This window comes from Hyla sarda, chromosome 6 (genome assembly GCF_029499605.1).
Source record: "Hyla sarda isolate aHylSar1 chromosome 6, aHylSar1.hap1, whole genome shotgun sequence".
NCBI lineage: Eukaryota > Metazoa > Chordata > Amphibia > Anura > Hylidae > Hyla > Hyla sarda.
The window spans coordinates 69,781,209-69,794,674 of NC_079194.1; the positions used below are offsets into that span (position 1 = coordinate 69,781,209).

Below are 13,466 nucleotides of genomic sequence, written 5' to 3' on the forward strand. Positions count from 1 at the left end.
CTGCGATCACGATGCGGGGGGCGATCAACCCACTAGCCCACCAGGTAACACACATGTCCCTTTAGACGCCGTTGTCAGTTTTGACAGCGGCGATCTAAAGAGTTAATAGCCAGCCGCGGCGATCGCCGCATGCTGGCTATCAGAGGCGGCCCCTGGCTACTGAAATCAGCCGGGGGTTGCAGAGTACGGAGTGGGCAGGGGTCGGGAGCCCACTCCATACAGACTGCTGAACGCCACCGTGCTAGTCATGGACGGCCATGCTTGCCCGAAGCCGGGCTAAGGGCCGGAAAAATCCGGCAGTCCGCAGGAAGGAGGAGTGTCCATCCCCAGCAGAGATACATGGAGGGGGCGTGTCAGCCGCTGCGTCATGCGGGGACTGAACGCTCCCTTCCTGCAGACTACCGGGGCCCCGTATAGGAGATCGTGGGGGGTCAAAGCGGTCGGACAACCCGCGATCTATAGGGGATAAGTTATTTTCTGCTACAGTATTCCTTTAACTAAGCCTCCTTGATCAACAGCAAGACACGGTAGAAGAGTGCTGGAAAGAGAAGAATGCCTTGTACACACAGCCAGGAATACGTTTTCTGTTTTGTACACAAGATGTAATTACCGCTGATGTCTCGAAGTACTCCAGCCCGTGGCTCGCTGCCCACTCCTCAGCCTGGATCTTCTCCACTACTCTACGGCCAGTTAGGTCTGTCTTATTTCCCACCAAAACTCCTGACAGGACAACAAATAATGAATTCAAAGCAGATAATGACAAAAAGGTTACAATAAGAAAGTTATTAAAACTAAGAAGGTGCCGAGAACAACCAGATTTTCTCTCTAATAAAAGTTTAAAGGGGTATTCTCATAATCAAATGTTATCCCATATCCACAGGATAGAGAATATTTAGCAGATTGGAGGGGGTCAGACGACTGTAACCCCCATATCCTGAGAATAGAGGGCAAGAGTCCTCAGAAGAAAAGAGTACAGCATTCTATTCTTTCCCTATGGAGCTTATGAACACTGCCGAACGCTTAGCTTCACAATGTTCAAAAACCCCATAAAGAACGGGCTGATGTATTTTGTTATCCCCATTTTCTAACATATCTTACAAATGACCCATTGAGCATCTCTTTTACCTACCAGGTAATAAAGGACTAGTGGTCTTCGATTTTATGCGTTGTAACCATCTTGCGCAGTTAGTAAATGAATTTTCGCTTGTGACATCAAATACCAAGCACAGGGCGCCAGGCTGATCCCACTAAGAGAAAAAAGCATCATTGAGTTTATTCCATCTTGTACAGATTAGAATGTTAATGGTATCTCCAGCGGGTGAACCCCTTAAGCTGTCAGTATCTTAAAGTAAATAATTATAAAAATGCAGGAACTACAAAGTATGAAAATAATGAGCAAACTTTACCCCTTTAAATAAACCCAACCTCTTCGCTGGTTTTCAGCCAAACTGGAAAAGTTTTGAAAAAGAGGGATTGGTTTTCTTTTCCAGATTTCCCCGTATATTTTAGTAGCCATAGCAGCATCACCCAAACTAACCTGCTGATAGTGCCTGTTAGTATGGATGATGCTGATCAAAGTGGTCTTAACCCTAGCCCCGAGGTGAACCAGTTCTTCTTTCCAGCCGGTTCCTTTCCCACCGCTCCTAGTAAATATTCATACGTTCCCTTTTCTGTGTGTAGCCAGTACCTGTTGAGATCCTGTGCATACACGGTGATAGTCGGAGCCAGCTGGTAATAGTCAGGGCTGGAGATCTTAGATCATGCAGGATCTCAGCACATAACGCCTATGAGCAGAAAAGGGAACGTATAAATATTCATTAGGGGGTGTGAATAAGAGATTGGCCAGAAAGAAGAACCAGTGGATCTTAGGACTGGGGAATACCCCAAGTGCACCAAGAGCCTTATTTACACATTTGGATTTATAATGATATCTTAGGAACAGCGGAACCTAGGAAGGTTAGGGGATAAGATGTCTGATCGCAGGGGTCCCGCCGCTGGGGATCCCCGCAAACCCCCTGCTGCACCCGTTGTTCGTTAAGAGCGTTGGGTACAGCGTCGGAGGCTCTTGATGTAACGGCCGTACCCCACTCACGACATCATGGCCACGCCCTCTCAATGCAAGTCTATGGGAGGGGCGTCACGCTCCCTCCCACAGACTTGCATTGAGGGTGCGTGACCGTGAGTCATCCAGCACGGAGCGAAGTTCGCTCCATGCACCGGATGTCTGGGGTACCGCAGCCGAGATCATGAGGTTCCCCAGCGGCATGACCCTGCAATCAGACATCTTATCTCCTATCCTTTGGATAGGGATAAAATGTCTAGGGGAGGAGTACCCCTTTAAAAGGGATTTAAACTTAAGGCAAATTGTGGATAGTTTGGAAAACAGATAAATAGATAGCCTTAAAGCCATGACAGAATGCAATTAGAGGACATAGAGGAGCCATCTCTTGGTACCTTCCCTATGTTTATTAATGAAGAACCAATTGACCAGCGTGTCCATGCATTATACAGAAGTTTGTAATGCTATATTTCTTCTGTGAGATATGGCTTCTCCTAATGGCCAGAGCTGAGAGTAACCAGAAACCAGCTTCTTTTTTGAAAAGGTGTTGTCTTGATGAGAGAACCCCTTTAACTTTTTACCTTCTAATCCTTACCTATCTGGGGGGCTCATGAATTTTGGGTATTCTCTTTTCCAACTGTGCTTCTGCTGGATGGTGACATCTTTAGTGAGCTGCACCGAGTGGGGCCATCAGCCTATCATTCTCTGTATAAATAAAGCCTGTAGTAATGGCTAGCTGCAAAGGTTTTTACTAATACAGGGAACGGGGCTGACCAAGGTGCCGCTGTGATAAATACATAATGTGATAACACATGTTGAATACAGATGTTAATGAGACTGTCTGGTGTGTGTTCTTTTTAATATTAAATATTACAATTCCCGATAGTAAGTCGACATTTAGTAAATTCTTGACATTTACTGTTTCAAATGTTTTTTTTTTAAGTTACTTTGAAAATCTGCAAATAACAAGTATTACAATTAAAGGGAGAATGACTTACCAATATGTCTGTCATCTCATGAAACATTGCCTTCCCCGGAGAATCGCACAGGAAGAGCTCCTACAAGCAAGGAATACAAAGTAAAGCCTAGTATACCTGAGTGGATTAAAATATGGTTTTTGAAGCTCTTCGCTAATTAGATAAAATCTACTGAAAGCAGACATGAGAGCGACATGATAGCGGTGGGGCGCCGAGGAGATCGCTACTACAAACAGTGCAGGATAAGCTTTAAATGAAATCCAGGCTTCCTGACTGATGAGGACTACCCCCATGTTATTACATTACATACACAGTGAGTATGGCAAATAGACACTGTCAGGACACCGGTACACTCACACATCTCGTAAGGAGACCAGGTAGCTTACTCTGGATACAAGAGCAGAAAAGACCATCATAGGAAGTTACCGCATAAAATGTGTTGTAATGCAGTAATATATACATATCCTGCTATAGTGTCAAAATATTCCAAAGCACTGTGCAAAGAGTATATTCACACCAGTGGCTGAATGAGACGTACAATCTAATACTGAGATAAAGACACAGAGCAAAAAAGCTTCTCTCTCAGTGATAGGAAATGTGGTTGGGGGATCACTATATTTCCCCCAGAGTACCTGTCATATGTAGCAATCAGGTTTCAGGATTTGCACATCTCATCCAGGAAAAACAGGGACGAGATGTAAGGCATTCAGGAATAGTGGAACCCCTGGCAGACGATAGCTGCTGAGGACTTTGGTAAAGTCTGTTTTCAGACCTGGATTTATACGGGATAAAAGGCAGATTGATAGTGGGGTCTCCCATTCCCTTTCTGGCCAGTCCAGGTTGCCAGTGGCCAAAAATCACCACAGGTGCTGAAGACAGTTGGTAATGGGTTTTCAAACATAGTATAACTCAGTATGCAGGCTGAGGCTGTGAGGAACCTGTAATCTCTGATGGGAGTTGGAGTCCTGATGTCTGTAGCCTCAAAAAAGGGACAAGTACCACATTTGATCACTGTACTAGATTGTTATCTGTATAAATAGGGAATAGTATAAGTATAGGTAGTGCTTGGACAAGCAGGAATGTATTTTGTGTCTGAGTGTGAAGGTTGTGTGTGTATAAACAGGGCTTCATTACTTCGGTGTCCCTGTCTCTGACTGCTATTTTATGCAATTTGCCTGGTTCTATGGAGCTAATCTCCCACACTATCTACTCTTATCTATCTATTTATCTATCTGTCTATATAACTATCTACAGTAAAGATTCCTTTGGTGTTTAATTATTTTAATTTGCAGTAATGCACAGCAATGTGTGTTGGATGACTGACATTAGACCCTGCATTGTTATATATAGACTTGTTCACACCCAGGGGATGGTATGGCAGTTCTTAACCATTCTTTGAAGCTGCTGGGGTCAGTAATGCAATATGTGAATGGGAATTCCTGAATTCCCATTTACTAACACTGCACATCTGCCTGCTGAAGTAAAACACTGCTGTGGCAAAACCAGCATGAATACATGTGTATGTACATAATCCTGTTCAGATGTTGCTCGGATATAAAAGTGCAGATGTATATTTGTCTGGCTATCCCGGTTAGGAGGATCTGCCGCGGTCTGGATTGTGCTGATGAATTGAACTTGTCTCCGATCCCCTGATTAATTGACTTGTTTCCCGAGTGTTAAGGATTAGCTGTCCTGCACAAGAACTGAGCACTCACCACATTTAGGGATGATTTATCTTACACTCCTGTAAGAAAGCTAGGTTTTCATATACCTATGATTTATGTAGATGTAAGCAAATGTAACTATGTTTTGCGACCCTGTACAATTTACTGTTTTCTGCGATTCTCCCTGCGTACATCATCCCTGTGTATGATGCAATGCTTAATGCTACATATAAGTATCTGTACAGTGTACAATGTATCAGACTGATTCAACCCACGCTGTAACTTTAATGTCACCTCATAGAATATATTTAGGAATAACAGAAATAGCTGGATGCAAAGTTATGAAAGAAATAGCTCTCAGGAGCCATGTCTCAGCTCTGTTACTTACATGCCTGGCCTAACAAAGTCTGAGCGGTTGCCGTACAAACCCATCAGAAACAGAGGTTACTTTGTATAAGTTTTTAACTCTTTCATAGGGTAGAAAAACCATACAGAATCATGGCTCCTTTCTTTCAGAAACAGTGCAATATTTGTCAGTGGTTTCTGTCGTGTAGTAGCAGCTCAGTTCCATTGTTGTGAATGATATAAAAACAAGAGAGAGCGCTCCATAGCGTAAAACAGCCCGGATGAACGTGGCAAAAAGGTTGCTTTTAATAAGTCTCTTACCCCAGGTGGTTGTGTGAGCTCACACACAACAATGGTCAGCGTGAGTGAGTAATATGGTCCGGTCTGCAGCCTCCCAACCAAGTAGACAGCAAACGGGGATCGACTTCCAGAGGATGGCTGGTCTCCACGGCGCTGACCAAGGACGGACACGTCAGGTGAGTATAAAGGGATTTTATTGGGATAATGCAACACGTTTCACCGTGCTCCGCGGTGAAACACGTTGCATTTTCCCAATAAAATGCCTTTTTACTCACCTGATGTGTCCGTCCTTGGTCAGCGCTGTGGAGACCAGCCATCCTCTGGAAGTTATACCAGATCTGACCTGATGAAACAAAGAAGCTATGTTCTTCCTATCCGTATGATCCATTTAACCTGATAACAACCACTCGTCATTCATGTAACAGTAAATGTAAATGGCCCTTCAACTACTGAAAATACCCATACTAAGGAGGAGCTGACACAGATGTAAGTAAGTATATATGTGCTCACCACACTGTCACCTGTATCTGGAATCTGCACAGTTTTCGTTATAACATCCATGACGGTTGTCTGTTGAAGAAGGAAATACTCGTCAGCCTGGGCAGTCTGTCAACACAGCGCTCTTAGGGTAGGGTCACACGTAGTGTATCCACAGAGTATTTTACACTGTGTATGTGCTGATGCCAGTCACTAGAGCGAGCTCCCTGCTGCAGCCGGGTAGCCCTGTGTGTCTGCTCGTAGAAGTGGACTTCCTGCTGCAGATCTACTATGAGCAAACACAATGCTACCCTGCCATAGTAGGGAGCTCCATCTAGTGACTACGATGTGTGACCCTACCTTTAAAGTGCATCTGTCACCTCCATATGAGAGTCAGAGGTGCAGATCCCAACAGTTAAGACATAAGAAAATAAAACTGAACCTTTATTAACTTTGTCTGCAGCTTGTAAACCTATATCGCTATTATTTTGTAATGCCGCCTTCTTAACGCTTCTAGCATAAGGCCCTGTGCGATCGTGAAGGTCCGGTCAGGGAGGAGGCATGCCGCTGTGACTAGGCCGGCCTCTTCAACTGTTCTGCAGAGTTGTAAAATAACAGCAATATAAGTTTACAAGCTGTGGGTAAAATTAACAAAAGGTACAGGGGGAGATTTATCAAAACTTGTGTTGAGGAAGAATGATGCAGTTGCTAATAGCAACCAATCAGATCGCTTCTTTCATTTTCCACAGACCTCTTTGAAAATGCAATGTTGCTATGGGCAACTGCCGCACTTTTCCTCTGCACAGGTTTTGATAAATCTCCCCCACAGTCTTTCATCTTTTTATGCCCAAACTCGTGTTTGCAAACCAGGGGTGCCTCCAGCTGTTGGCTGTCTGGGAGTTGTAGTTTTGTAACGGCTGGAGGCACTCTGGTTGGAAAACACTGCCCTGACTGTTGGTGTCTGTACCTCCAACCAGTGTCTGGAGGTGACAGATACATTTGGCAAAATTATAATCGGAAAATATGAAATTCTATTGTTTGGCCTTCATGTACTTTTTAGTTTTAGTTTTTTTTAAGGAATAGTATAAGACGATGTTAAAAGAAATCAGGCAGGATAAATGCATTGCTGTGATTCCCACTGGTCTACTTTCTATAAGGCCATGTTCACATAAAGTTTACAGCTGGTATTTTGTATCACTAATTTAAAACAAAAATTAATTTCATTAAAATAACAAAATGCCCATTTTTTTCAGCCTTTTTTAACCCCTTAACCCCTTAAGGACGCAGGGTTTTTCCGTTTTTGCATTTTCATTTTTTCCTCATCACCTTCTAAAACTAACGCTTTAAATTTTGCACATAAAATTCCATATGATGGCTTATTTTTTGCGCCACCAATTCTACTTTGCAGTGGCATTAGTCATTTTACCCAAAAATCCACAGCGAAACGGAACAAAAAATCATTGTGTGACAAAATTGAAGAAAAAATTTCATTTTGAAAATTTAGGGGACTTATGTTTCTACGCAGTGCATTTTTCGGTAAAAATAACACCTTATCATTATTCTGTAGGTCCATACCGTTAAAATGATACCCTACTTACATAGGTTGGATATTGTCGTACTTCGGAAAAAAATCATAACTACATGCAGGAAAATTTATATGTTAAAAATTTGCATCTTCTAACCCCTATAACTTTTTTATTTTTCCACGTACGGGCCGGTATGAGGACAAATTTTTTGCGCCGTGTTCTGAAGTTTTTATCGGTACCATTTTTGTATTGATCGGACTATTTGATCGCTTTTTATGAATTTTTTCATGATATAAAAAGTGACCAAAAATACACAATTTTGGACTTTGGAATTTTTCCATTTTCGCATGCGGCGATACCACATGTTTTTTTTTTTTTTTTTTTTATTAAAAACCAAAAGTTTATCAAACAACAAGCTTTACAAAACACATATCAGTGCAATGAACAATACACGTGTATGCAAAAAGAAAAAAACATGGTAAAACCACAGAATGGCAAGCATGGTCCCTAAGGGAGCCAATCCAACCAACAACAATGGGAGTCAGTAAAGGAGGAACTTTAAGAGAGGGAGGGTAATAAAGGGGGAGTAGAAAGCAAGGGGGGGGGGGTAAGGAATCACCAGCAAGAGCGGGCGCATAATGCTTGGCAGGGAGGCATGCTAGCTCGAGGAAAAGGCAGTAGAGGGAAGGCCATACTGCAGAAATTGGGGGGAGGCTACAAAATCCATCCAGTGACGCCAGCGTAAAGTGTATTGCTCCGAGGAAGCGTTCAAATCAGCAGGGCATTCTTCAAGACCCTGTATGTATAAGATTTCACGTAGCCAGTCAGTGACCGAGGGAGGAGAAGAAGATTTCCAGTGCCTAGGGATTACTCGCCTAGCAGCCGCTAAGAGAACACCAATGAGTCCTTTTTTCAAAGTCTCAGGTGAGCCTGGCAACATGGAGAGTAGGAGGGCCTGCGCAGAATCAGGCAGGTGTGTGCCTGTGATGTCCGCTATCAGAGTTCTGACCGATGACCAATAGGGCGCCAGCAGGGGGCAGGATAGCCATATATGAATAAGGGTCCCTCTTTCCCGGCCACATCTCCAGGGGTTGTGGGGTAGAATCGGTGGAGCAGGGTCGGAACCCTATACCATCGAGAGATCAATTTATAATTTGTCTCCTGGAGGGCTACTGCTCTGGAGGCTTTATGAGTAAGAAGGAGATCTCCCACTCCTTGGTGCTGGGGGTGTGGGCGAGTTCCCCAACCCAACCACGCTGAAAGGGCAGTAAGGCTTGGGCGTTACGGCTACCTATCATGCTGTATAACAATGATATCACATGCGTTGGCCTAGCGGAGGACAGACATAAGTTTTCAAAGGGGGTCACGTCTCTACGCAGGCCGCCCGCGATCCGCCATGTGTCATAGAAGTGTTTCAGTTGCAGGTACTGGAACATATGTGAAGGGGTTTGTATATTATCCCCCAATATATCTGGCAGGGTCCGTAAGGAAGAGGATTGGAGGACTCTTGCAACGGGTAGGGGGGGAACCTATCGGAGCAGACAGGAAGCCTCCCGAGGATTATTTTTATTTACAGTTTTTTTTTTATGGGACAAGGGGGGTGATTCAAACTTTTATTAGGGAAGGGGCTAAATGACCTTTGTTCACTTTTTTTTTTCACTTTTTTTTTTTTTAGCAGTGCTATAGCTCCCATAGGGAGCTATAGCACTGCACACACTGATCTCCTATGCTGATCCCTGCAAAGCCATAGCTTTGCATGGATCAGTCAGATAGGGGCTTGATTGCTCAAGCCTGTAGCTCAGGCTTGGAGCAATCAATCAACGATCGGACGCCGCGGAGACAGGTAAGGAGACCTCCGCCTTAGTCCCAGCTGATCGGAACATAGCGATTTTATCGCGATGTCCCGATCAGCCCGACTGAGCTGCCGGGAAGCGTTTAACTTTGGTCAACTTTGATCGCCGCGTCTGAAGGGTTAACAGCGTGTGGCACAACGATCGATGCCGCGCGCTGTTAGCCCAGGGTCCCGGCTATGATTAGCAGCCGGGACCGACCCGGTGTGATACAGGGTCACGGCGTGACCCCGTTTTAAACACTGGGACCAGGCGTAGGGCATACAGGTACGCCCTACGTCCTTAAGGAGTTAAGGACCAATCCTACTTTGGCCATAAGGACCGGGACAATTTTCATTTTTGCATTTTTGTTTTTCCTCCTCTCCTTGTAAAATCCATAACTCTTTTATTATTTCACCTATAGACCCATATAAGGGCTTGTTTTTTGTGCAAACAATTGTGCTTTGTAAAGATATCTTTCATTTTACCATCATATGTACAGCGCAATCGAAAAATTATTATTTGCAAGCAGAAATTTATAAGAAAACTGCAATTATGCAAATTTGGGGGGTTTGGTTTTTATGCAGTGCACTTTATGGTACTAAATTATACATTATCTTTATTCTGTAGGTCAATGCGATTAAAATGATACCCAATTTATATAGTTTTTCTATTACTGTACTATTTAAAAAAATGCTAACTTTTTATTTTTTTTAATTGCTATGCATAAAAAAAATATTTCTGCTCCTATACTTTATTATTTTCTATACGGGGCTATATGAGGGCTTATTTGTTGCGTCGTGATCTGTAGTTTTTATAGGCACCATTTTTTTAAATTTGAATTTATTATTGCTTTTTATTATTTTTTACCCAATACATGATGTGGTTAAAAATAGGGATCGACCAATTATTGGTTTGGCAGATATTCAGACGATATTCACGATTTTGTCATCGGTATCGGCAATTACCTTGCCGATAATGCAAATAATGCGGGCGCTTTAAATCAATGAACTGGGGAGTGGCGTAGTTGCAGCATTGGTGAGTGCTGGGCCTCTTTCTTATTACTTGGTCCTTAAGTATCAGGATGCAAGAGCCTACCTGAACGCCCTTCGTCCTTAACAGGTTAATAAATTTAAATACCAAATAAATAAAAAAATACATAATTTTTTTATCAGTAATTGGCACAAAAAAAAGAGAATGTCAATACATTTTATAACTGTAATAATTATTTGTGTGTGTGCACCATAGGCTGTTTCACTATTAAGGTATTCAATATAACAATACTGTATATATATAATTATTTATATAAAATATAATAATTAAATAAAATATATAATATTTATGTAAAAATAAAATATATTAATAATAATAATATGGGCATTTGTCGAATGCATTGCCTTCTATGAGACATGCACCTGCATTGCCGTGGAATGAGATTTGCCATAGAATGAGATGGTCCGCCTCCATCACATCCTATTGGCTCTCTGTTGTCACGTGACATATTTAAACGTCACGCATCGATGCGCACAGTAGTCTCAGTTTGGCTATCACAGGGAGAGGATCTCCTCTCCCTGTGATAGCTGAAGCTGCACAGAGCTCTCATGGCCTCTGTGGCCCGACAGAAGTTCACACATGTACGCAGCTCATACGGCTGGCTTATTTACTGTTGATCCACAGCGCTATCGGGATCCCGATGCCCGATGGCGCTGTCATCAGTGTGCGTCCCCGCGAGCGCCCCACGCCCGCAGCTCTACTCCCCGTCCCCCGCAGCTCTACTCCCCGTCCTCCGCCCCCCGCAGCTCTACTCCCCGTCCCGTTAACGCTGAGGGAGCGGGGAACAGAAAGTAGAGCATCGGGCGCAGGTAAAGTTATTCGCGTAGTGCTGCGCATGCGCAGTACTACTTTACCTGCGCCCGATGCTCTACTTTCTGTTCCCCGCTCCCTGAGCGTTAACGGGACGGGGAGTAGAGCTGCGGGGGACGGGGAGTACAGCTGCGGGCGTGGGGCGCTCGCGGGGACGCACACTGATGACAGCGCCATCGGGCGTAGGAATCCCCATAACGCTGTGGATCGCTCCCTGAGCGTTCACAGGGGACGGGGAGTAGAGCTGCGGGGGGCGGGGGACGGGGAGTAGAGATGCGGGGGACGGGGAGTACAGCTGCGGGGGACGGGGAGTAGAGCTGCGGGCGTGGGGCGCTCGCGGGGACGCACACTGATGACAGCGCCATCGGGCATAGGGATCCTGATAGCGCTGTGGATCAACAGTACATGTAATAATAGAGTAAGTGTATATGAGGCAGCCGTATGAGCTGCGTAAATGTGTGAACTTCTGTCGGGCCACAGAGGCCATGAGAGCTCCGTGCAGCTTCAGCTATCACAGGGAGAGGAGATCCTCTCCCTGTGATAACCAAACTGACACTACTGTGCGCATCGATGCGTGACGTTTAAATATGTCACGTGACAAGAGTGAGCCAATAGGATGTGATGGAGGCGGACCATCTCATTCTATGGCAAATCTCATTCTATGGCAATGCACCGGCGCCCACAGTCTGCGGAATGTCTGCAGAGATTTTCCGTGCGGACATGCCGGACATATGAACATAGCCTTAGGTTTTGTATCGAAGTACGGAAGGCAAAATTAGGTGTGGATCATATTGACAATAATATCATATTTCAATTCAGGAACCTAAGGCTATGTTCTCACAGTGGAATTTCTGCTATTTCACTCAAGTTTTCCACAGCAAAGCAAACTGCTGATTTTTTTTAGTTTTGTGGAATTTGGACAGATTTTAGGAGGAATTTCTCTGCACTCAAAACACAGAATTCTGCTGACATTTAAAGCCCATTGACTTCAAGGGGATTCTGTCACAGAATTTCGCAAAATTAAAGACATGTCTTCTATTTTTATGGAATGTGGAATTTGCGCAACGGAATTACTGCTGTAGAAATTCCACTGTGTGAATGGGACATCAGAACCCCATTGAACATAATGTGCAGTAAATTTCGGCAGAATTTCTGGTGGAATTATTCAGCGGAATTCCGTGTGGAAATTCCGCCGTATGAACATAGCCTATGAAGGTATACAAAGACTTTGGTAAGGGGTCATTATTATCATACCATAGTATAGTTCTTTGGGAAGTGGCTTCCATCACTGCGGAACAGTTGGATTAATGTACTCTTCCCAACAGTGGCGTCACCTGTAGAAGAGAAAACATAATACAGTCATACTGTATTTTAGTAAAGACAAAATTATCAAGAGATTCAGTGAGGAGACATTAACCCCTTGTGGACACAGCCAAGTTTCAGTTTTGTGTTTTTCGTTTTTTCCTTCCCGCCTTTTAATGACGCAGCCTGTTTTGGCCTTATGACTGGGCCAGTTTTCATTTTTACGTTTTGTTTTTTCCCTCCTCGCCTTTTAAGTGACATAACGCTTTTATTTTTCCATCCACAGAGCCATAAGAGGGCTTTTTTTTTGCAGGACTAATTGCACTTTGCAATGAAACCTTTTGTTTAACCGTAAAGTTTACGGCACAATATAATTTTTTTTAACAAAATTTTGCAACTTTTGCATGGTTTTTCCCTTTATTCTGTGGTCAATACAATTACAACAATATCTATTTTATTTTATTTTACCAATCAAATTTTTTTTTTTTAAGAAAATGAGTATGCTTAAAATAGTCCAGACTTTCTGACACTGGGCAGCACATTTCGCTCCAGAATGCCTTGATAGTCTTAAGATCTTATTGTACCTGTACAAATTCAAGACACTCTGTTCCAGATGCAGCAAAGTGGCCCCAAAATATAACCCAGCCTCCTCCAGGTCATCGGTCCTCCAACAGGGTAATGGCTCAAAACACACAGCAAAACTGAACTATTCTGAAGTGGCTTCTATGAGGCCTGATTTGAATTCTATTGAACATCTGTGGAAGGAGTTAAAACCTGCAGTCTGAAGAAGACACCTTCACACCTGAGACAGAAGCATCAGTAGCTATTAAACAGTGGGCCAAGATACCTGCAGTCTGGCGAAGACACCTTCATACCTGAGACAGCTGGAGCAGGATCTTATGAGGAGTGGGCAAAGATACCTGCAGTCTGGAGAAGACACCTTCACACCTGAGACAGCTGGAGCAGGATCTTATGAGGAGTGGGCCAAGATACCTGCTGTATGGAGAAGACACCTTCACACCTGAGACAGCTGGAGCAGGATCTTATGAGTGGGCCAAGATACCTGCAGTCTGGCGAAGACACCTTCAAACCTGAGACAGCTGGAGCAGGATCTTATGAGGAGT

At 43.8% G+C, this 13,466-nt stretch overlaps 1 protein-coding gene across 2 annotated transcripts in view; it reads right to left on the minus strand.

The window, feature by feature from the left end:
- The window catches only part of IFT27 (intraflagellar transport 27), an 81,776-nt gene that overhangs the window by 11,653 nt on the left and 56,657 nt on the right, over nt 1-13,466 (minus strand). Inside the window, exons 2-6 of one of the 2 annotated variants that reach the window (XM_056524085.1) lie at nt 12,295-12,374; nt 5,856-5,915; nt 3,058-3,117; nt 1,130-1,247; nt 611-720 (exon numbers count right to left, since the gene is read on the minus strand). In XM_056524085.1, coding sequence (XP_056380060.1) covers nt 611-720; nt 1,130-1,247; nt 3,058-3,117; nt 5,856-5,915; nt 12,295-12,374 — 428 coding nt within the window. The remainder of the gene's footprint in view (nt 1-610; nt 721-1,129; nt 1,248-3,057; nt 3,118-5,855; nt 5,916-12,294; nt 12,375-13,466) is intronic. The other variant, XM_056524086.1, reaches the window with a different exon arrangement.